The 24,627-nt window shown below is 45.9% G+C and overlaps 1 protein-coding gene across 6 annotated transcripts in view; it reads left to right on the forward strand.

Annotated features, from left to right (window-relative positions):
- LOC100115252 (forkhead box protein P1) overlaps window positions 1-24,627 on the forward strand; it is a 221,518-nt gene that overhangs the window by 58,294 nt on the left and 138,597 nt on the right. For 4 of the 6 annotated variants that reach the window (XM_031929092.2, XM_031929090.2, XM_031929091.2 and 1 more), the window contains one exon: window positions 9,255-9,319. The exons of the other annotated variants lie outside the window; for them this stretch is intronic. In XM_031929092.2, coding sequence (XP_031784952.1) covers window positions 9,305-9,319 — 15 coding nt within the window. In that variant the 5' untranslated portion in view covers window positions 9,255-9,304. The remainder of the gene's footprint in view (window positions 1-9,254; window positions 9,320-24,627) is intronic. 6 annotated transcript variants of the gene reach the window in all.

The raw sequence follows: 24,627 nt of genomic DNA on the forward strand, positions 1-24,627 counted from the left end.
CTAATAACTCCTAAATTAAGCCATGAACAGAAAAATTGTTCAGATGAAAGTTGTCCAGGATCAAGGGGGACATCTTTTTGTGCAATTAGTTTTGACCTTGAACTCAAATTTCAAGGTCATTTGAAAGTCAATTTTTTTTTTAAATAGGAACCCCTATTTCTGTTAAAATGCCGCTACCCTAAGCGGGTCTTGGGCGTTGTCGTCCAGATCGGACGGGTGGGTGCCTATCACCACTACACAGCGCGTCCTTAGGTTGCGGATAGAGGAACAGCCCCTGAGAAAGAGGTTAGCTGCGAATAAATTGAATAAACAGCCGCGGACAGCCGATAGGAACAGGCGTGGGTGTGATGAGCCCACACTGTCGAGCGCATTCATCTAGAAACACTACGCAAGCACCACAACAACAAAAACACTTCACATTATCTCTTATCTCTCAATCTATCTCTTTCATCACACATTACAAAAATGGGCAAAAATCCTGCTGCCGAGGAGGATGCGGGAGCGATGACAACTGCCCCGAAAGGGGATGTGTAGAATGATTCGTCACCTGGTCTTACGCGGTAACGATGCCAGCGAAGGCGCGCTGCCTTGCAGGGGGGCGTTAGGATGCGAGAATGAAACCGTAGTGTGTCTGACGACGAGTTGACACTGTCCTCGTCAAAGTCGGAAAGTTCTCATACTTAGTTCTAGAGAGGTATGGGGGTTATCACCTCTAGAACGGTGGACTCACCTGCGATCGGAACAGGATCCGAAGCGCGCGGGTTTAACATATCATCATGGCTCAAAAAAATCAAATCCGAACCAAAAGGGACTTAAGGGTCGGAACTTGGAATGTTCGCAGTCTATACAGAGCAGGTGCGTTTAAAGAACTCGTAAAGGAAGCTGATAGGTACAATCTAGATTTGGTAGCAATACAGGAATCGCGGTGGCCAGATGGCGGAGTACTAGCATCGGGTAACTTCACATACCTGCATGGGGCCGGGAGTGGGGGATCTCTAGGCACCGGATTTCTCGTAAGCAAAAGCATCTTACATTCGGTTAAAAGTTTCAAATCCGTCAATGATAGGCTCTCGTACATCATTATCGAAGGTGAATGGTATAGATATGTATTTATTAATGTACACTGTCCTACGGAGGACAAAGAAGAAGAAGCTAAGGATCTCTATTACGAAACTTTAGACCAGGTAATCGACCAGTTCGCGTCTTACGACACAAGAATAGTATTAGGCGATTTCAATGCTAAAATAGGTAGGGAGGAAATGTTTAGGCCTACTATAGGTAAGGAAAGCCTGCACAAAGCCAGCAATGATAACGGTATTAGGGTCATAAATTTCGCGGCGGCAAAAGATCTTATAATCAAAACTACGTGTTTTAAGCACAAGAACATACACAAGGCAACGTGGACATCGCCGGACGGGGCCACACAGAACCAAATTGATCATTTCCTCATTGAAAAAAGACGTCATACTAATGTTCTTGACGTAAGGGCTTACAGAGGGGCAGATAGCGACTCGGACCACTTCTTAGTAGTAGCCAAATTAAGAGCTAGACTAGTAGCGAATCAAAATAGTAAGCGAGCAAACAAGGTAGAAAGCTTCGATATTGAGAAACTACGAGATAGAACAGAGCGAATTAGGTACCAGATAGAAATTAATAACAGGTTTCAGGCACTTGCAGAAGCAAACACATCGCCGGAGGGGAATGACGAACCGAATAGCTTATGGGGGGACATCGAAAAAACGGTAAAAGAGGCCGCGAACAAAGTACTGGGTAAAAAGAAAAAGCCAAAGAGCAAACCATGGTTTGACGAAGAGTGCGAACTCTGGTTTGAAAGGCGCAAAAAGGCTAAATTAGATAGCTTACAAAATAGAAGCGATAGGACAGTAGATGAGTATTCTAACGTAAGGAAACAGACGAGCGCGATCTACAGAAATAAGAAGTGGGAGTATCAAAAGAATCTTATTAGGAGAATAGAAACTAACAGTAAGGAAAATAACCCCCCCGAAATGTACAGAGGGATTAACGCCATCAGAAAGGGTTTTAGGAGTAGAGCGCAATTGATGAAGGACGAAAACGGGGACCTCGTAACAAATGATAACGAATTACTGTCGTTGTGGAAAAATTATTTCGATAAATTATTAAACGTGCATGAAAATAGCGAAGAATTAGGGAACGAAATTCACACTGCTGAACCCTACGTGGAGGAACCGAGCTACCAAGAAGTAGAGGCCGCGATTAAAAAACTAAAAAAACAACAAAGCCGCGGGAAATGACTCTATACCAGCTGAGTTACTCAAATATGGGGGCGTCGAGCTCACTTTCAAACTCTATAAACTAGTATGTGCCATCTGGAAAAATGAAACAATACCCGAAAATTGGAAGGAATCTATCATTATACCGATTTTTAAAAAGGGGGATAATACAGACTGCAATAACTATAGGGGTATTTCACTTTTAGCAACGTGCTACAAAGTTCTGTCAAACGTAATACAAGCTAGACTCACTCCATTCGCGGAAGATATAGTAGGAGATTATCAGTGCGGATTTCGGCGCAACAGATCGACGAGCGATCAAATGTTTACCATAAGACAGTTGTTAGAGAAAAAGTGGGAATTTTGCGAAACCATACACCAACTATTTATAGATTTTAAAAAAGCGTACGACTCTATTAAGCGAAGCAAAATGTATCAAATTCTAGTACTTCTCGGTGTGCCGAAAAAACTCGTGAGATTAATTCAAATATGTCTGAACGGAAGCTCGGGAAAGGTCCGAGTAGGCGGTAATGTATCAGAACCCTTCATGATACGCGATGGTTTAAAACAAGGGGATGGGCTCTCTACGGTGCTGTTCAACTTAACGTTAGAGTATGCCGTTAGAAAAATGCAGGTTAGCCAATTGGGCGCAACGTTTAATGGAACAACGCAGATACTAGGCTACGCAGATGATTTGGATATACTGGGTGATTGTAGGGAAACGGTAGCAAGAAACGCGGAAATCCTCATAAAAGCGGTGGAGTATACAGGGTTAGAAGTGAGTGAATCAAAAACAAATTACATGATTGTGGATAAGCTAGGCATCTGCAGAGGGGAGGAAGATCTCAGAGTTGAGAATTTTACTTTTGAAAAGGTTAGCGAATTCAGGTATCTGGGTACGACCATAAATGATAGAAACGAGATTAATGTCGAAATAAATAAGAGACTCCATTCGGGTAATGCTTGCTTCTACGCCGTGAGTAATTTACCTAAGTCGAGGCTGTTGTCTAAAAACGTTAAAATAAGAATATACAGGACAATAATACTGCCGGTGGTTCTGTACGGATGCGAAACGCGGGCTCTCACTAAGCAGGCGGACAACCGTTTTAGGGTATGGGAAATGGAGGAGACTATAACACAATGATGAGTTACACAATCTGTACGCGTCACCAAATATTAACAGAATAGTAAAATCGCGCAGATTGGGATGGGCAGGGCACGTAGCGAGAATGGGAGACGACCGTACGGCAGCGCGTGTCATGAAGGGCAGGCCGATGGTAACGCGACCTCTAGGTAGACCTAGACGTAGATGGGAGGACAACGTAAAAGCGGATCTAGTAGAAATTGGACGGGTGGGGGTCGACCGGAGAGGTTCATCTTGGGTGGGGTTGACACAAGATAGGGCAGCGTGGAAGGCTTGCGTAGATGAGGCGATGAACTTTCGAGTTCCAAATGCCACGTAAAAAAAAAAAGAAAAACTATTTTATTTACATTCACTCTTTATTGAAATTGAAACTAAACCAAAATAAGAAAGTGACAACAAAAAAAGGAGGAATTTTCAAACTGTATAATTTTTAAATCAAATTTGTAACTTCTTATTTTCTTACGTTAAGACATTGTGATTTAAATTGAAGACAGCGTGAGAACAATCGTTACAATTCATATTAGATTAAAGAAATTCAACAAAGACAATTATTATAAATTTTTTTTAATATTACAAAAGCAAAATGCTGTTTAATATTTTATCTTAAATAATGTATTTTTTAACATCCTACCTTTATTGTTTAACCATTTTTTACGCTTTTGAAACGTTAAACTTTTACTTGACTCTGCTTCGACTGTGAATGAATTGACAACATTGATTTTTAACGTTCCATTTCCCACTCCCATTAAGAACTCAGATATTTAAAATTATCATGTTTACTTAAAAATTTACTTTTGACCACTAAAAATTTGTTAACGAATGTTAAACAAGCATCCTAGTGAGAGGCAAGGGGGCTCACTTTAAAAAAGCACCCCAAAGGGAACATAATCCTAATACGTCCACGTCGTTGTTCCTGGGTAGCGCTGAAATTAGGGAATTATTTTGTTTTCAAGGTAAATATTGTCATGGTCATTGTCACATTGGGTTTGAATATTCATCATAAAAGTACATTAACTACGATTATTCTATCAGAAAATGCGATTGAATAGCAATTACAGTATTTCTTAACATTTGACCTTGAAATTACCTTGTGAAGGTCATGAAAAAAAATTTTGAAATACCGTTTCGGACGTAAAATTTCCTGTTCTTTCCGAATCTGCTATCAAAAATAGGGGTTCCTATTTAAAAAAAATTGACCTTCAAATAACCTTGAAATTTGAGTTCAAGGTCAAAACTAATTGCACAAAAAGATGTCCCCCTTGATCCTGGACATCTTTCATCTGAACAATTTTTCTGTTCATGGCTTAATTTAGGAGTTATTAGACTGGTTTGATTAAAATGTCCCACCCTGTATATCCACCCCCTCCCCAACCTATATATTCCCGAGACGCGTATTCTTAACCGTCCGGACACGTTCGCACGCATCAGCTGTTTCCGTTGGTTTTTATAATTTTTATCAGTCTGGGATAAATTTATCGCTGTGTGCCTATACACAATGCGAGGAGAAAGGACAATTGAGTTACCAATGGTCTTGATGGTTCAATACACCGTACAGACGTGGATGTAATTGTTCCATAGATCGGAGCAATAATCGATTACGTTTTCGTGTGCCCGCTTTGATTAGGTTGTAGACTCTCTGCAGGACATGCTTTATAACCATATTTGAGATCAGGATTAAAAATTAACGAAAATCTTCGGTATCTGTTTATGTAAATCGTGTTCAACAATCATCGACCATAAGCCAGAGCATCATCGTCACATGACCCATTACATGCAGCACTTGATTTCTCACTGAAGCAACCATCGTCAGACTCACCCTTCGGCTTTTCTCCCGAGCCAGCCAACAACGTAGCATCGTCTGGCCTCTGCAAAAAACATGCCTCCGTTGCTTACCCACTAGCTGTGCTGCATCCCCCGAGCATTTACCAGTTCCCGTAGGGCTGCAACTGCGAGGGAGAAAGAACGAGCGCATTGTTGGTGGACGCGGTCCACACCGGCACTCGAGACCTTTTGCGCTGAAAAGGGCTTGTGTCCTCTCGTAGTCGTCGACGAAGACGCGGACAACGACTACTGGGCACTATACGGCGCACAGTGTGTATCGCCGGCTTTAATAACGCACGAGGGCAAATTGAAAAATTATCACACCAAAGCGACGGCAAGGGACGCGCGGCGGCGCGGGCGAACCGTGTGTTTGGAGAGAGGGTGAGCTGCTTCGGCGAATGGCTGCGCGCGAGGGGCAATTTCCTTTAAGATAATAATGGAGACTTCGACTGCTGCTACTTCAGGGAGCTGAGAGGGTTGTTGTCGTTTCAGTGACTCGCGTGGAGGCTTTTTTTTGTTTTGAGGAACGCGCTCGCCTTTGTTTCTTGGTAACGAGTGCATCGGCTTGTTAGTAATTTAAATGAACCCTGCCCCGCGTGGCAACAGCCGCGTGTGTACCGTGTAAAGGGTAACACCCAAGCCCTCATCGGTTCCTCGCCTATCAGCCACGAAAAAGTGCATTCTCCCGATCGCGCACAGGTGAAATTATCCCAAATACCAGCGTGTCTGTCGAAGCGAAAGCATCGACGGAAAGACCAGCAACAGCAGAATAAGAAGAAGAAGAAGCAACAGAAGAAGAGTTAGGAGGGCTGCAGCTCCCCCTGGCCAAAGGGGCTGAACTCTGGGAGGGGTGTGATGGGTCAGCGGCACGCGATCCAACTTCTGAGTCGCCCACCCCCCTCGGGCTGTAGTGGTGACTTATCGGCCGTAATTATTCGCCGCGGCGATGCCTCGATCGGTTGTTCGCGCAAGCAGCCTTTTTAGGCCCACGTGTATACGTGTGCGCGGAAGTTTGATTTTTTATCGGTCGGCTATTATTAGACGGGATATCGGAGCTGCAATCGGTAGTGGATTTTAAAATTCGCGATGCCGCTGGTCATGAATTTTTATGCTATTTTTATGCTATTATTGATCGGGGTATCGGGATTTACAGTTGCTCTTCGAAGGACAGGAAAATAACGTTTCGGAAAATCGATGGGATTCGTTTTATTTTAGATTCCGCGACTCCCTGATATAATATTTTTGTTTATTTATTGCACCTTCCTCAGCGCAACATCTTAACCGCATCAGAGCTGACCGATTTCCGCTCTATTCCAAGCTTCCCCCGCCATGAATAAAATGTACACTAGCTGACCTCTTTATTTTGATCAACTCAATCGCATCGGGATGCGAAATAAACCATGCATGTCCAATACTGTTTTCAGTTAAATCAATGAGCGAAAGCAGATATAGCAGCGTCGAGGAAAGAATAGTCGCTCGCAACTTAAATAATCGCGGCGCTACCAGAATAGACCCGAGAAAATCTACGTCATCGCTATCATTAAATCCTAATAAAGCTAATTCGACAAAGCTACCAAAAACAAAAATCGACGACTGTCCCCCGAAAAAAGAACAATTGAAATTCGAATAATTTATCTTAGTTTACCGCTGATCCCGCACCTACCCCGCACTCTCTTAGTACATACAACCGACGTCTCTCTTATAAGCCCTATCGCCTACGTCATCGGCGAATGACGTAGAGGTATCGATCGTCAAGCTCTTCGTCAATTTTGTATCGCCACCATGTGTACAAGTACACGTGTGTATTTCCGATGCCGCACGAGCATTCGTTGCTCTTTCTCTTTCTCTCTCGATATGCGCACAACAGACGTAAATATAACCCTTTTGCGGCATGTATTTTAGGACTTCTAAGAAGCCGGCTCGGGACGAGTGAACGACCGCGCACGACGTTTACGAAGAAAACACATTGTTTGTTTAATTGCCGAGGAATAATTTTGTTGATGTATACTGGACATTTGTCTTTGATTAACATCAAGCCATTTCGAGACAAAAAAAATGTTCATCCATACAAAAGTATAACGTTCAACAAAACGTCGTTTATCGCTGCAGAGCAATTCCTCTCATCGCACAGTAGAGTCGGAGCCGTGACGCGCCGCGCGTTCTCCCCGAAAAAAGAAGAAGCCGCGCGTTGCGCTCGCGTTCCCCGAAAAAAGGGGTGAAGAAACACGCGAAAAAGGACCTCTCGGCTGTTTTCGGACTGACCAGCGCGGCGACACGCACGATTCTCCGATATCGGCCGTTCATGGCCCATTAGGCTCGGACGATTATTTCGCGGGGCGCACCACAGGGACAATAACGTTGACGATACTATGGCGGGCGGCTTTCTTTTGTATTCCGCTCCTTCTGATTTTTTCCCTTCTTTTCCGACGCGTCAAAACACAGAGACACGCGCGCGCGTTCGGTGACGCGTAGACTGCACCGCTTGGAGGATTCCTACACGGTGAATGCGATATTGCCTGTAATTATCTCGTGGCTTTTGCTCGACTTCACACCGAGAGTCGCGATGGCATTGTTTTCCGCGTGTGTATATCTTTGGAGGCTTTTAATATAGTTAAGCTGTCTCGCGGTTTTTTTCAGGGAAGTCAGCACAGTAGTGGTTTTTTTATAGAGAACACAGAAGCCGTGTAAGTTTAACGACATGTGCGATACAATATTCATTTCTAAGTAGCTGGTACTCTCTTGAATAATTACCTCATATATTCCGTGCATTTCATTGGCCGAGCGCTTTTAGAATTCCTTTTAACTTTTCAATAATAACGAAGCAGCTATGTCTCATTTCGACCTGTTTTTAATATCGATTCGAGCCCCGTTGAATATTTGAAAAAAAAGACGTCATTAGAGGGAACGCCACACACCAGCAACCGTAAACGCGCTCAACAAGCTCGAAAGAGAAAAATCTTCTTTTAAACGACTCGAGCCGGCGCAGCAGACCCCCCAATAATAACTTAAACGACGGGGTAATGCGGCATAATGCGCTCGCGCGCCTCCCGCAACACACACGGCTTTTTCCTTGTTTCTCTTTTTACGCTCACCGCCGGGATCATCCGGGCGAGCTAACAAGCTCCCCGAGGGTAGTTTACACCCGACTATGTCCCGGTAAATCTTCGACCGCGCATATCCATACACAGCTGCTTTGGCTGCGGGGAAAGGAGGCGAGCTTGTTGCCCGATACTTCTGCGCGCCCTGAGTTTGCCCCGATAAAGAAAGCTCGACTTACGTTTATATTGTTCGTGATGCAATGGTTGTTAAAAATAGATCAAGTTTTCAGCATTGAAAATATTCACAAAAGTTCCCTTTAAAGCGGACACGAGTTAAAGCACACGACGTAAAAAGCATCCCGAGGCAGCAACTACATCAAACTCCCTCGCGCGCGAAACTACATCTTCCCTCTCGAGCATGCAGCAGCTTCTCCGCGCCGAAAACAAAAACACCGCGTTCTCGCCCGGCCATACATCATTCTTCGAGCATAATTCTCGAGAAGTTCCTGCGGCTATTCTCGACTCTCCGCCTGACACCTCGATCCTTGAACTTTGATCAACCTGTCGCTTCTCTCCCCCGCCTCCTTTATGTCCTGGGACGCGATATTGTTTGCCGTCAATGAGAAATGGCGAGCATAGATCTCGCGCCACCGCAGCCCAGTATATAGTGTCTCAGGAGTCGGATGAGCTTCCCGGCGATGCCCATTTATATAGCCGGGACTTATGTACTCCGCGACGCGACGCCACTCGACTGTCAGCCTCTTACGACGCTCTGTAACTCTCTCTGTGATGCTGGAGGGTGAGCTGTTATATACCTACATCTGCGGGGAAGGGAAGTTGGTCCGACGCGCGATAAATATATGGCGCAAACCCGGTATATTGGCTCCAGTGAGCTCAGGCCGGAGGGGATGATTATTTTGAGATGCTCATTGTTTTTGTTTCTGTTTTTGATGTTACGTTGAGGACTCGATGTAACGATAAATTTTATTTTTGTTTCAGGTAAGGACCAAACTAATGACATGCACTACCCCCACTGCTGACCGGCTGTAATGTATTACTGTCAGGTAAAATTCACTCGCTGATTTACATATCCCGTTAATCATATAAATACACTGGAGCGAACAGAGGACAATTATTTTCTTTTCAACGCCAAAGCAAGTGCGCCGATAATTTTCGAAATGCCAAATCAAAAATCGTTCGAGTATCCGGCCCGATCATTGACATTAATCATACTGCTCTTGGTTATAACGGAAAAAAGAATTCGAAATTTCCTCTTCTGCTATCGTGCTTTGCAATAACCCACTCCCACAGCAGAGCGACAAGTCCGCCGATGCAAAAAGTACTATTAATTTATTCCAACTCGAGCGACGTTTGATATCGCTTTTCGAAAAGCCGACGAATTCCGGCATTAAGCGCAAAACACAAGTGGCGCACTCGTGTGTCCGGCCCCGTACAATAATACAATGCATTTGCATCTCATGAACGCGCGGCCTGCCCCGCTGCGTCAAAGCCGCATCGATCATCAAAAATTAAAAGCAATAAATACCATATCGCTCTCTCGGGGGGCGATACTTGCGTTTATGCGGATATAAATTTAATGCTCTCGCGCGAGCGCGCGGGAGAGAAATGCAAAGGGAGACGCGGGGGGCAACAATTTATCAAGCACTGCAGAGCCAAGTTTGTATAATTAAATCGTGACTATTTTCGAATTTCGATAAATTTGCCGCGCTCTCGCGAGCCTGTTGCCGCTGCGCAGGGGAGAGAGAGAGAGAGAGAGAGAGCTCCGAGGAATGCGCTTGTCGCGCGTGTGTGCTGCAGTATACGAAAACGTGGATGTGACGCGACGTCGTAATTGATCAAGAGGCACTAATGCCCCCCTGCTCGCGCTCCGTGTTTTTGCAATGGAAATTCAATTTTAATTCTACATCAATGCCTGCGACGGAAATGTAAAAAACAATGGTCGGTATTTTAGCGGATCCATTTGTAAAAAATAATTGAACAATTCAAAAAGGGCATACCGGCGAAGCAGCAATAACGAAAATCCCATCTCGCTGTACTCGGCGTACCATCAACCTAATACATCTCCGTCGAGCAAACAAGCCATCGTCGAGGATCTTTGCGCGGTCTCATCCTCTTCTGACCTCTCCCGTCTCCTTCTCGTGGATTAGTGCGTTATCATCGTCGGCGCGCGGTGTGTAAGTGGCCCCGATCGGCCCTTGTAAGGACAGGCCAAACACAGCGTCTCCTAGACCCCCCAGAAAAGCCCTTGCACCCCCTAGTAGTTCTCTACTGTATGTATATGTATATATAACAGAGAACTATATCTGCGCGGATACACTCGTTCCTGACCTCGGAGGGGACCAGCTGTGCTTCTCCTAATTAATTTACGGACGCTACGAAAGCGCCTGGAGAGCTGGCCTAGATGACTCTAGGTATCGACGCGCGCTGCTTGTATTGCGCGGACGCTGTTTGTCAATACGAGAGTCGGAATTGGATATCGATGGGGCGACGAGCTATAGCTTATACATATCTCGCGGTTTACGGTTCGATGTGTCATTGAAAAGTACGTCCCTGATTACGTCATGTACAGCAGATGATGAGGTTCTGTTAGTCAGTGGATGTACACACGGATGTGCAAACCGAGAAACTATCCGATGGATTTCCCATAACGATTACAGACGAGGAGAAGACAAACAAGTGCGGTTTATTTACGTGACCTATTGAAGGTATGTTAAGACCAATATAGGTGCACGCTCGACATCGATCGCTCGTCCCCTTCAACTCCCTCCTGCTTTTTTTCCCTATTTCTATAGTGAGTCCTTGATCGCGAAAGAAACATCGACTAAATCGTCGATCAATTTTTGAGAGCAAAAAGCGGATGATTTATTCCAGCGGTTTGTTATACCTCTGTCGCGTCCTCTGACATTTGCATCCGCAAAGCATCAGGCGGAGAGAAAACCGGCAATAGGCGGATCGTGGATCTATTTGTAGCGGATACGCGAGGCCTAATGATATGTTGCCATGTCATTGGTCAAACGCAACGCGTTACTCATACTCTGACGACTGTGTGTCCCGAGTGTCTTTTGGATGTAATATTGGATTGACGCGGGGCTTTTGGTGTGATCGCGAATTATAGATCACGACGAGTAACGACCGAGAACTTCGGAAGTAGACGCGAATATCTTTTATTCGCGAAAATTGGAAATTCAATAGTAACTCGGTTACGCCACCTGCTTCGTGGAGTAAGCCTGTTAACATAGCCATAGTGTAATGCTAATATTTATATGGGCGATCGATATGGTATCTGTTCCGAATACCGCGTAAACCCCCCATACACAACCGGTGTACGAGCTAAATACAATGAACCCATACAGAATTCTAATCAGTTCAGGTCACCGTGAGCCATCTACTATGCTGTTTATCATGGATATCGAACCAAACAAGATTCTGATCTATTCACTTTTGGACTACATTAACAATACTCAATCAAACAGTTGCGGTCGAACATTCACAATGCCATCGATTTATCATCAGTCTTGCCGAGCAGTAATCAATAGTATAATATTTTAGTACTATTGTCACGTGATTCTTATGCCCGTGATCACGATTTAAAACTGTAGTTTTTATCAGCAGTACACCGGCAGCCGAATAGAAAGCTTTGCAGGCATTATTGAGCAAGCCCACGTGCACGAGCAGCACCGAACTCCCTATTCCTCTGACTCCAGGGTACTTAGCGATCGGTTTAATACGAATTCAAGACGGTCGTTAGAAACGCGAGAGCGTGTGCTGCTAAAGGTGGTCAGGGCGGGGTCTCGCCCAAGCTAGAATCCATAGATCGTAGCGAACTCAGCGGGGGGGGGGGGCGAGGGGTTAACAATCAGCCGTAAATTATGGCCTCAATATCCATTGTGTACCCTGCTACAGGGCGAACCGAACACTGCTGCCAAAGTCTCAGGCCAAGACTACTCATACCCAGCGAGAGACTGAGCCAAGAGATATGTATATTAATGGGGCAATCTTACATAGTTTTGTTTACCTTGCCATTCTCCAGGCGCGCTTGCAGCTTCTGGAGCTGCGTATACAATTACCAGGCCCGCTGAGGGCGCGGAGAGAGAGTTTCTCTTCGAAGCAAACTCGCAACCCCTTTATGTGCCGGACGAGACGAATAAGGCTGGGTTTTGTGCTGTTTTCCAATTAAGTCGTACGCCGCCCACATCAGGCACAAGTCGCCGATGCGACTGGACTGCTGCTGCGGTTGGTTATTACGACGTTATATGTTTGGCATATCGATTTCTTTTTGGCAATACCTCTCGCCAACGAGTAACGAATTCGAAGTTGACGAGCGGTAAATAATTCATTATAATGACTCGAAAACGAGATCCGGTTAATTCCGATGCTTCGCGGAATAAGCGCGACAATTATAGCTTGCTGATATGCGCACGTCCCGATTATTATTTGGCAGTTTTAACATTTGCGCGAGAATTTGAATAATGAGAGTTATCAGCTATTTGTGGAATGTCGAAGTTTGCATGATTGGTACAGGATCTTGAAGATCATAAATTTACAAGCCAATGCATAGATATACGCTCTTTCTCTCTCTCTCTCTCTCTCTCTCTCTCTCTCTCTCTCTCTCTCTCTCTCTCTCTCTCTCTCTCTCTCTCTCTCTCTCGTTGACTCAACTGAATTTCGAAGGCGCTTCTCTGTAGAATTCATGAATACGTGAAAAACACACTGAAGAATTCGTGGAAAGCAAATTTCAATTTCTTCTCTTACGGCTGTTTATACCTCTCTCAGCTGCTTTTCTATTATTATCAATGCAAAAGTTGTTGCAAAATTAATCATCGATTCCTCTCCCCGACAATCTCATTTGCGGACATTCAGAGCCCATCAGAGATGGAAAAAAGGCATCACGAACAAACACGGAGAGAGCGAACAGCCCCCGCCTCACTCGTCGAAGAGGACATTAACTCGTACTTTGTGCTCGCATCCCCGATGAAATTGCAATTGTAACAGCAATTATCTTATTTCTCTACGGCGGATGCTCCGCACGTCTCTCTGCGCGCACGTGTGTGTGTGTATTACGGCTTCGATTCCGCGACATGCTGGCCGTCGGTAAAGGGGAGGCGGAAAATAGGGTAAATTAAACGCTGGCCATGACTTGAAAGCCGAATGCAATTAAATACGTACTGAGCGTGTACGTCGATGTCAGCGGCGGCGCGCGAGAGTCACTTGATGGGCTTTTTCCACGTGTTTTCTTTTCGATTGCTCGATCAGATGAGCTTTTAGCCGAGCGGAGCTATTATTGCGTATTCAGTTAGGAGTATGGTCGAATTACTCGGCGTTTAAAATATTTCAAAAAGCTGGCCTTGCCTTCGTCGAGTAGATCTTTCGGTCAACGTTGCTCGATTCTCCCAACCCTCGGAGATCTTATCTATGCACGAGTACACTTTTCGAAAGCCAGTTAAAATTTTCACTCGTCGACGACACAGAGACCCAGAGAGGAAAAGCTCCCTCTCTCTAGCGCGCTATCACCCTTTCCAATCAGAAAAATCCAGTATAGTCGCGTCGCGTGGGGTGTGGCGCGTCGGGATCAGCCGGTGTCCGTGTTATGCATAGATTTGTGTGTATAAATGAACAGAGAGAGAGAGAGAGAGAGAGAGAGAGAAAGAGAGAGAGAGAGAGAGAGAGAGAGAGAGAGAGCGGATCGCGCTTAGCGTGCGATTCGCAACATCCTATTAATAGTGAAATTCACTATCATTCATCACGCGATGAGCAGCCTGCCGCCCGCGCGCGCGCATGAACACGTGTCATCTGCAAACCCGAGAGAGAGAGAGAGAGAGAGAGAGAGAGAGAGAGAGAGAGAGAGAGAGAGAGAGAGAGAGAGAGTATACGTCGATATATACAGTTCGGTCTGATAAAGCCTTGCACACTTAGCCTTTCATGGCGTTTGGTCATAAAGCACGCGCGAGGAGGGCGAGCCGGTGATTATAATATTCGCCGAGAGATCTTCAACGCGATGACGATGCAGAGCAGGGATTTCTTGAAACGTTCGTAAGATTTTTCTTTTGATGTTGCCGCGCTGCTAGCTCTGATAACGAGGGAATTGGGTTACAGCGTGCCGGGGAGCTTTGCTAAATGTGAATCGCGAGAGCTGATATCGTAACTGTATTTCCGACGCGCTGACGACGAGAGTTGCGCGGTTATCCGAGTATCGATAAAGTACGAAAATATGAATTCGAAATAAATGACGATATTGACAATCAGTGTTCCGGACGTAACCGAGGGCTGCTAGGGATAATAGAAGGGCGGCGTATTTATTCTTTATCAATAATATATTCTACCTATTAGTAGTTTTAGCGAACGTTTCTCCGTCATTTGGCTCTCATATGCGCGAATCGACAAGGCGATTTGTGGCTTCAGGCCAATATGGTTAGGAGTGGTTTTATAATTATTCCTAGACTGCCACGACCTCAGTAGGGAGTTTACTCCACGGATTTTGAAGGTCACTTTCAATTCGGAGAGGCTAAAGGGCCGATCTGTGACTGCCAGGCCAGAGAGTCGAGTGGCGAGAGGCGTTAGCGCGGGCACATGACTGCGTGTGTATAGCTATAGATATAGAGGAGCGCGCGCACTGCTTCGAGTCCCTTCGGTAGTCCTCGGGAAAGTAGAGTAGAGCGTCAGTTCTCGGCGACAACTTGTGAGAGAAGGTTACACAAGGACCTGATCGTTAGGAGATTTCAATAAAGTCATACTATCTGATCAACAATGATTTCACAGTTTATTTTTGAACCTTAATGTAGCCTTGTCCCATACAATCAGGATCACGACTCCTGGACGTGAAGATGCTGTTTATATTTAATCCAGCCATCTCGAAATGGAGAAATTGGCACAATAAGACAGAAACTGCACCGCTTCTCGAAATAAATCGACTCCAGAGGACGCGTCGAAAATTTCATCAGCCGCGTATAACGAAGCTTTCGCAGCTCCCTATAACGCTCAATCGATATCCGCGGGAGCAAACACGGCCCGTCTTCTGGCGCATTGTGTGTTGTGTTCGCGAGGGTGTGGAGCTGGAGAGAAGGAGAGAGGATGATGCATGTGTGAGCGCGAGAGAAAGTGAAAGAATGATGCATGGCGAGAAAGGAGCTTTCGAGTGGAAAGGCAGGCGGAAAGTGAAACAACGGGGAAAGAATGCTGGCGGGCGTGGAGCGACGATGTATATGATGTGTATTTGCCGGAGACTGCAGGATTCAAAGGGAATTAATTATGGAGGCAGATAGGTGTATCTGGTGCTTTGAGTAATCGCCGTGCTTCTAGTACTTTCACGCTGCTTCATTGGTCTCCAACTCGATCGGTTCTTCCGGAGTGCATAAACCATCGGCTTCCATAATGCGTCATTAAGGCAAAGTCATCACAAACATCCAATTACGTGTAATCAGCACGAAGTAACTCCATCGCAAACATTCGCGTCGCGGTAGCCCCGAGTAAGAACCTCCTAAAAAACACGATCTCTCTCTCCCCCTCTCATTCCCTCGCAAGATTAAGAGACACAGTACGAAAATACGATTCCACGCTCTCTCTCTCTCTCTCTCTCTCTCTCTCTCTCTCTCTCTCTCTCTCTCTCTCACTCTGCATATATCTGCGTACGCTTGAAGCTCGCCGTCGCTGGTCGCCCCCTCGAAGGAAGGAAGGAAGGAGGCACGACGTCGGCAGCAGCCGGACAAACAAAACCCTTGCTGCTTCATTTCTGCCTGTCTGGCCAGACGGACCCTTTCTCTCCTCCGCACGTCTCCGCGCTCTCTTCCTCTCTGTTTACATCTATATGCATATCGCGCCGCGCGACGCGGACTCTTTTCACCGATGCGTATGTACATTCGCTAATTAACGATTCGCGGGGATCAATGCCTGCGCTGCTGCTGCAGCGGAGGATAAGATATCCGGGGGGTTGTTATTGTTGGAGACGGTTCTTCTGAAGAGAGAGAGAGAGAGAGAGAGAGAGAGAGAGAGAGAGGCGGGGGGCGAGGACTGTGTTTTTATTGTGAGGGGGTGGACTGCATTATCAAATGGACATCGATGCGTCCAATTAGCTGGATCTCATTGGTCGCTCGAGAGGGATATACGCGCGAGCTTTGTTCGTCCTTCGGCAACGGCGATTTTATCAAAACTTTGATTTTTGTTTGTCTCGGGTAAGTGGGGAACGCTTGAATGCAGATTCGTCAATTTGAGAAGCAGTATGGAGCGCGAAATCGTATGGTAAAACAATAGCCTATGGAAAGATGTGTCGCTGCAACGTTTCCACCGGCCTCAATTCCACCTGGAACGTCTTAGTTTACGCGGTCAGAATGCCGTCAATATTGTCTTATTTGATTTTGATGCCGGGAGTATTCGCGGTGGGTGTTTATTAATCTATGGACGCATTGCCTTGCTTCCGTTCTAGGTCAGTGGTGCATTGTTTATCGGCTACTCTGAGACTCTCTGACGCGGCGGGTTGCTTTGAATAGAATATTTTTACTTGCGTTCGAAAACACAGCACTCGCGCAGGAGCATTAGAACGAATGAGAGGGACGGAGAAAGAGCGCAAACTGGTATGAGCGGGACAAAAAGCGCAGGAAACAAAGAGGCGGTAAACGAGCTTGCACGCCTCTCTTTTACCGGCGCAACATAGAGCCACTTGCTTCGTCGCGCGACTTTCCATTGGCTCACTCGCTTGACCACGCGGCGGTGACGAGGACATTAGCATATATCCCGCTAATTAAAATCTAACCGAAATTGAAACTACACACCCGAGTTCACGGATGATTTACGCGGCGGAAAAGACGCGGTAACTTGTTTTTGCGGTTTAAGCACCCTGACAGATTTAACTCGGCTTTTCGATCTGATCTTCATTTGGCCCTTTGCGCCGCTCGTACTTTTTCCTCCAGCTCTACTCTCGCGAATCGTCCCCCGAAAAAGGGAATCATTGCAAAGTTTGTTTTGGAAATTATGCGGCAGTTTTAACAATGCGGATGTTGCTGGGCTTCGGGGGGACTGTCTGAAAGCGGGCTTGTGTCGGAGTTGAGGGTTGTATTGTAATTAGTGGGAGAGGATTAACGGCCGAGCGAATAATTTGCTACTTATGCCATTTTCATTGTAATAAACGGATCGCGACGATTATCCCTTTCTGACGAATCGAGAACTTTAATCGTTTTCGATGAATTACCAGTATCGTGGAATTTTATGGATAAACGTATGAAATTTCCAGCGCACTTCGCTAACTGAAACAGACGAATTAATTAATTAATTAATAAGCTAATGATGATGATAGTAAAAGGCCGACCAGTCGCGTAAAATCTCTACATGCGGATCCGGCTTTCTACATCAGCTAGCAGTCAGCCAGCTGAAAATCCCAAAGAACAAACAGAGTTTTCCTCAATAATACACCTGCGCGCAGCGCTACAACTACGCAATCAAAAGCATCTAAAACGGCTGAGCACACGCTATAGGCATCTCTCCGCCCCGGCGCTTAATGAAATTACCATGCGTGCACGTACACGTATATAATACCTTCGCGCGCGCGCACACACACACACTCGCGTAACACGGCCGTTTCCACTGCAATAATTCCGCGCACTCTGTGTTTTCGCTAGCGGCAGAGGGAGTTTTCGCTAGCGGCAGAGGGAGGCAGGGGAAAACGTCCTCGAGACTTATCGTTAGCCCGTCGCGGACAGATATATATGCCTTAATAGCAAGTGGCTATAAACTAGTTTTAGTCCCGCCGACGCTTCTGCGCGCTCACTCTCTCCTTGGTATTACCGCGATATTATTTGCTCGGCTGGTGGTTCAGGACGCGGGAGGATGGGTATTGAAAGGCCGGGCGAAGAGGTAAACGGGCTGTGGAATTCCTTTTGACCCGTGTATTATGGATTTTTCTGCTGCTGCTATTCCACCCTACTTTTGCCTGTATGAATAAAATCCACCGCTATCTCGTATTTCACTGGTATTTATCTTCGAGGAATTTCCACCTTTAATTATACGCGTCATTTTTGCAAATCAGTTCAAACCACAACAAGGGAGACTTTTAAAAACGAAAGCAAACGATACCACTCCATTACCAGCCTCTTCATCGGCAGCAAGCTCCCCACGCGTACCTCTGGCCAGCAGCAGATGCTCATATCCGCGGCGATATTGCCCGGCGCGCTTATCGAGCCTGTTAATTGTTTTCCTCCCGGCTTTTAAAAATGTATTTTTTCGCTGCTGCAACCGACCGATCCATTCGCTGATGGCGCGAAATTGCATTCGCGCGCGATCGATCCCCTTTCCTCTACCTCCTCTTTTATTGTTGCCCCTCGCTACTTTTTTCTCGCGTATCTCCAAGTTATTAGAGGTGGATCAACGTAATGAGCGGAGCTTTTTCCGAGGGAGAGGCCCGCATTGGGTATTATTATGTGGGATTATTTTTATAATTTGAGACTGCGTGATGGGCTCGATATTTTTAGGCTTATCTTCTTTTCTCCAGTTATTATGCTCTTACGCGGAGAGGTGCTCCGGCAGGTAAAATTTAATCATCCACGCTAATGTTGGAAATTCGATTCGATATGTTGATCGTCGGTCCAGCGATCCCACTGCTTCCAGCGAACGCGCTGAAAAAAGGAATAACTAGGGAAATAAACTCGAAAAATAAGCACCGCGCCGTACACACACACATACCGAAAACTAATATCGCAAATGGCCCTATATTCCGCACCCTCTCTCGCTTTCCGGCTCTCCTTCCTTCCCCGCATTTTTATATTCAAACAATCATCCGGTCGTAAAGCCGCAAATGACGAGGCGCCTCTCTCTTAACGGCTTCTCCTTCTTCTTCGCTCGTCACTTCCTATCTCCTTATTTGTATCGCAACTGCCTTTCCGCCAAGATTTTACGGCAATTTACTTTATGCAGGCATTATGAAGTTTTCACCCCTGTCGAGCAGCCGCTCGAGTTGCCGGCTCGAAATTGTCTTGGATGCTGCGGCAGGAGAAGACACGAGTTGTTGCCCTCCCACGCGCACTTAACCGATCCGCTTTGCGCGTTACGTACCCCGGGCCGATACGCAATTATTTGGTGCAGTGGAATGTTTTGTTTTTGGAATGAAAATTCATGAGATATATCCAAAACGATTTTTAATGCCGCCCACCTCTAGCAAATAATAAAATCAGCGAGATCCGCAGAGAGCAGCCGACCGCGAGAAAATTAGATCCCATCAGGCTCTGCCCCACACCCCTCGAAAGATTACTTTGATTCCGCAAGCTCGACTGCCGGCATCGCAAAAAACAGGAGCCTCGGAAACAAGAGGAGCGAAAAAGTCAGGCTAAAGAGGCTTCTGGGAATTCCGAGGAGGGCTATTTTTCGTCAGTCAATGAATTTACAGCCCCTCTTAACCGCCCCCGCCGCCGCCGCCGCTTAACGAGAACGACTTCGCGGCACGTGAGCCGCGCGGAAAAGAAGCGGCTTGAGGGCTGAATTAACGCGAAATAAGTGAGAAAAAGAAGAGGTTACGGAAACCCGGAGAATCGAGGGGGAATAGAAGCACACTACGAGCGAGTGTACAGATTTTGGTTGAGTTTCTCTCGTTCCTACTTTTTTCATGGCTAGTTCTCGGTGCATCGGTTTATTTTTAAAGTACACGGCATATTTTTCAATCGTCGCTTATTAAAAACTGCCATCGCCATTCGGGTCTCCGAAAATTCCCCCGAAATTCCGCGTATGAGCCGGAAAAATTAAAAGAACCCGCCCTTACCTCCTCCATCACGACGAAATTGGTTAATTGTACCAAATCCTCCCGTAACAGCCACAAAAGAAGCAGCGGAAAACTTGCGAAAAATTGCGGCGCAAAATAAAGGGTGAGAGGAATAATTTTCGGATGAGCGCGCAAGTAGCGGCCCCCACCCTTTCCCGAAAAATCATGATTATCGGCGAACGACTGTAGCGCCGGATATAAAAACTTAGAGCCCCATTTGCGCAGCTGTTAATTGAAAACTACCGAAATGCACAATTCCGCGAGAATTATTTCTATTCATTATAGGAAAAACTTTTTCTCTGCCCTTTCTCTCTCTTTATTCGTTCTCTCTGCCCTTCTACTGTTTACCGCTGCTGCGCACACGGTTGTCTCTATCCCGCGTCTGCATCGAGTTGCGAAATATTTTAGTTCGCCTTACTTGATTTTTCGATGCGGCTGTTTTTGTTTGTCGAACAAGTCGTTTTTTTCACCAAGCGAAGAGAGTATTCTCACGTGGGTGTCCTCGCACTACATATACCCACGGAGCGTATAATTGTGTAACATAAATACAATCCTCGACCGCGGCTGCGGCGTAATTTTTGCACGCGTAAGCTCAAAAGCTCGGCTTGGAGCTTTTTATTTCTGCCGAAAGCCTCTTTTGCGGCCAAATCAATTTATGACCGGACCAGAGCGAGCCAAGCGCGCTCTCATTGTCGCCTCGCGTGATTAAAGCCTTTATGGCGAGGAGAATCCGCGGCCCATTGTTGTGATGCGAAATTATACCGACTGCGTCTAAGGAGACTCGCAAAAAAGCTTTTAATTCTTTCGCTCGGTTTAACCCGTTGAAACTTTTTATGATTTTGGTTTGCTCGAACGACTTGATGATAAAAACTTGAGAATGTGGATTATTTATTTGCGAGTTGCGGACGGATACGCAGAAATTTCAATGAAAATAGTTTATTTGAAGAATTGCGGATGAAACGTCGATGGTTCGCGCGAGTGTAAATGTATAACGAACACAAAACTGTTGACTAGTCTGACGTTTCGCGCTCTGCTTCGACGGAGCTTCGCAATTCTGACAAGCACTGAAATAACTTAACCCATTTTCCCGACTAATTCGAATCTTTGGCTTTATACTCTGCATCGAAATTTGGTGGTTAAAAAAATTGTCCGCGCGTGTTTTTTGCGTCGATTTGAATTGTTGCATAAGTTGTTACTATTTGAAACCCACAAATCTTAAAAATTAAAGAAGATAAAGTAATTTTTGCACGGCAGTAGTATAGTAGGCCAGCAAATGTATCATCGATGGCAAAATAGATGTCGAGAGAGCAGTTCTAAATTATGAAGTGTCAGATTTGCGGGTAACATCCGCCGGAATTCCCGCAAAATGAAGCCATCAATAGCAGCGAAACGGGAAGGCGTCGAAAAAAGGCGAAGAGCAGCAGCCTCCGGTCGGCCGATAATAGAAACCGATTTGTCAAGGAGCTTTTACATTTCACGTGGCCCTATCCCTCCGCGTCTCATCCCTCAGGGGACAACCGCTGCGTCGACACTCGCTTTCGGACACTTCCTTCCGTCCGTTCGTTCGATGATTTTTTCTTCCTCGCGATTTCTATTTGGTTTGTCAGTCAGATGCTGATCGCGTCGTCTATTTATCATTACCTATTTTCAATTTCAAACGAGATTCCCACTTGAAACAGTATAACGATCTCAACGCAATTACTTAACAATACAACGGAACATTCCTATCTAAATTAACCGATACTTGTTGATTCATTTCCCAACTCCCCGGGGGCATTTTTTAACTCTGTTTTCGCCATTGGCTGCCTTTCAGCATCTTGGATATAGTCGGCAAGCCAATCTTTTGTGCCTCGCTCGCGCGCCCCCCGAGCCTTAGATAGAGATCTTGTAAAATGGCCAGAGGCGTCGCGAGAAGCCAGAGACAAATATTACCGGGGATCACCGGACCTGAGCCGCGATTTATTCTCGAGGATTTCAGGCCAGAGCAGAGCGAAAAGCCGAGGCCGTCAACGAGGCGATGGACCAATCGTGCGTACACTCGACTGACGGGGTGATTTGTACAGCTTTTTTTTAAAGAGGTTTTTCATGGTTCTCGAACGCCCGAGGTTTGCGAAACCGGCGTTCAAAAAATATATCATACGCGTAGTTCGTCAAGATTAAAATCCTGGGAGCGCAAAAAATACGACTACAATGCGTGTGCCAAAATCACACGTCTAAAAGTGCATATACCCGCGGGACCTGCCCCGAAAATCTTCCAAACACTCTGAAGCCCCACGATAACTACACGCAAGTTATTCCCGGCTTCACAATAGCCGCAAAGTCGCGGTGGGCGACACCACCTCCTTGTCAGAAAAGCAGCAGCAGCAGCAGCGCCGAAAAGCAATCTCGTGCAACGCACCCACACACGCGTCCTTTGCGCACCTTTTTCGTTTTAATCGCTCCCACATGCCTCGGCGCGCCAACTCGATGAGAAACGAAAGACAGGCGTGCGGAAGAAGCAGCAGCAAAGTAAAGAGGATAAAAGCGAGGTGTCCTTTTTTTACACTCTGGGCCGAAAGAGATTTTTCAGGAGGGGCGAAGGTTCGAGTCTCGTTAGGCACCAGCAGCAGCAGACGTCAGAGAGTGAGTGTGTGAGAGAGAGAGAGAGAGAGAGAGAGAGAGAGAGAGAGAGAGAGAGAGAGAGAGAGAGAGAGAGAGAAGAAGGAATGAAAATAATAATATAGCCCCGGGCGGACAAGAGACACGTACGCGCGTGTCCGCGGAGGAAGCGCGCGATGCAAGGATCCGTCCCGCGGGAGATTTGTCATATGTAAGGCTCGTCCCTTTTTTCGGGGCTGCAAGCTGCTGCTTTGTGCGTTTCTCTTTTCTGCTCTCGGCGCGCGATGTGTGCGAGGGTTTTGATCAGCTCAGAGTGCATTAGAGGAAGTGGGGAATGTGGCTCTGATGTGCGCTGCTGCTGCAAGTCTTTGCGGATATGAGGCTTTATTAGGCTGGTGGGACGTGATGAGAAATGGCTAATCAATTTTCGGCTCTGTGAGGCTCGTCTGAAATTTTTTTGCTGTAATTCGGCTCTTTGTGCGAGTGAATTGGTACAGATGTTGAAAAAGTATTTTACCATTTTAAAACGAAGCTCATTTTTTTTTTTTTTTACATGGCATTTGGAACTCGAAAGTTCATCGCCTCATCTACGCAAGCCTTCCACGCTGCCCTATCTTGTGTCAACCCCACCCAAGATGCACCTCTCCGATCGACACCCACCCGTCCTATTTCTACTAGATCCGCTTTTACGTTGTCCTCCCATCTACGTCTAGGTCTACCTAGAGGTCGCGTTACCATCGGCCTGCCCTTCATGACACGCGCTGCCGTACGGTCGTCTCCCATTCTCGCTACGTACCCTGCCCATCCCAATCTGCGCGATTTTATTATTCTGTTAATATTTGGTGACGCGTACAGATTGTGTAACTCATCATTGTGTAGTCTCCTCCATTCCCCGGTTTCCTCATCTTTCTTCGGCCCGTATATTTTTCGCAAGACTTTATTTTCAAATACCCTAAAACGGTTGTCCGCCTGCTTAGTGAGAGCCCACGTTTCGCACCCGTACAGAACCACCGGCAGTATTATTGTCCTGTATATTCTTATTTTAACGTTATTAGACAACAGCCTCGACTTAAGTAAATTACTCACGGCGTAGAAGCAAGCATTACCCGAATGGAGTCTCTTATTTATTTCGACATTAATCTCGTTTCTATCATTTATGGTCGTACCCAGATACCTGAATTCGCTAACCTTTTCAAAAGTAAAATTCCCAACTCTGAGATCTTCCTCCCCTCTGCAGATCCCTAGCTTATCCACAATCATGTACTTTGTTTTTGATTCACTCACTTCTAACCCTGTATACTCCACCGCTTTTATGAGGATTTCCGCGTTTCTTGGTACCGTTTCCCTACAATCCCCCAGTATATCCAAATCATCTGCGTAGCCTAGTATCTGCGTTGTTCCATTAAGCGTTGCGCCCATCTGGCTAACCTGCATTTTTCTAACGGCATACTCTAACGTTAAGTTGAACAGCACCGTAGAGAGTCCATCCCCTTGTTTTAAACCATCGCGTATCATGAAGGGTTCTGATACATTACCGCCTACTCGGACCTTTCCCGTGCTTCCGTTCAGACATATTTGAATTAATCTCACGAGTTTTTTCGGTACACCGAGAAGTACTAGAATTTGATACATTTTGCTTCGCTTAATAGAGTCGTACGCTTTTTTAAAATCTATAAATAGTTGGTGTATGGTTTCGCAAAATTCCCACTTTTTCTCTAACAACTGTCTTATGGTAAACATTGATCGCTCGTCGATCTGTTGCGCCGAAATCCGCACTGATAATCTCCTACTATATCTTCCGCGAATGGAGTGAGTCTAGCTTGTATTACGTTTGACAGAACTTTGTAGCACGTTGCTAAAAGTGAAATACCCCTATAGTTAATGCAGTCTGTCTTATCCCCCTTTTTAAAAATCAGTATAATGATAGATTCCTTCCAATTTTCGGGTATTGTTTCATTTTTCCAGATGGCACATACTAATTTATAGATTTTGAAAGTGAGCTCGACGCCCACATATTTG

Source organism: Nasonia vitripennis, chromosome 4 (genome assembly GCF_009193385.2).
Source record: "Nasonia vitripennis strain AsymCx chromosome 4, Nvit_psr_1.1, whole genome shotgun sequence".
Taxonomy (NCBI): domain Eukaryota; kingdom Metazoa; phylum Arthropoda; class Insecta; order Hymenoptera; family Pteromalidae; genus Nasonia; species Nasonia vitripennis.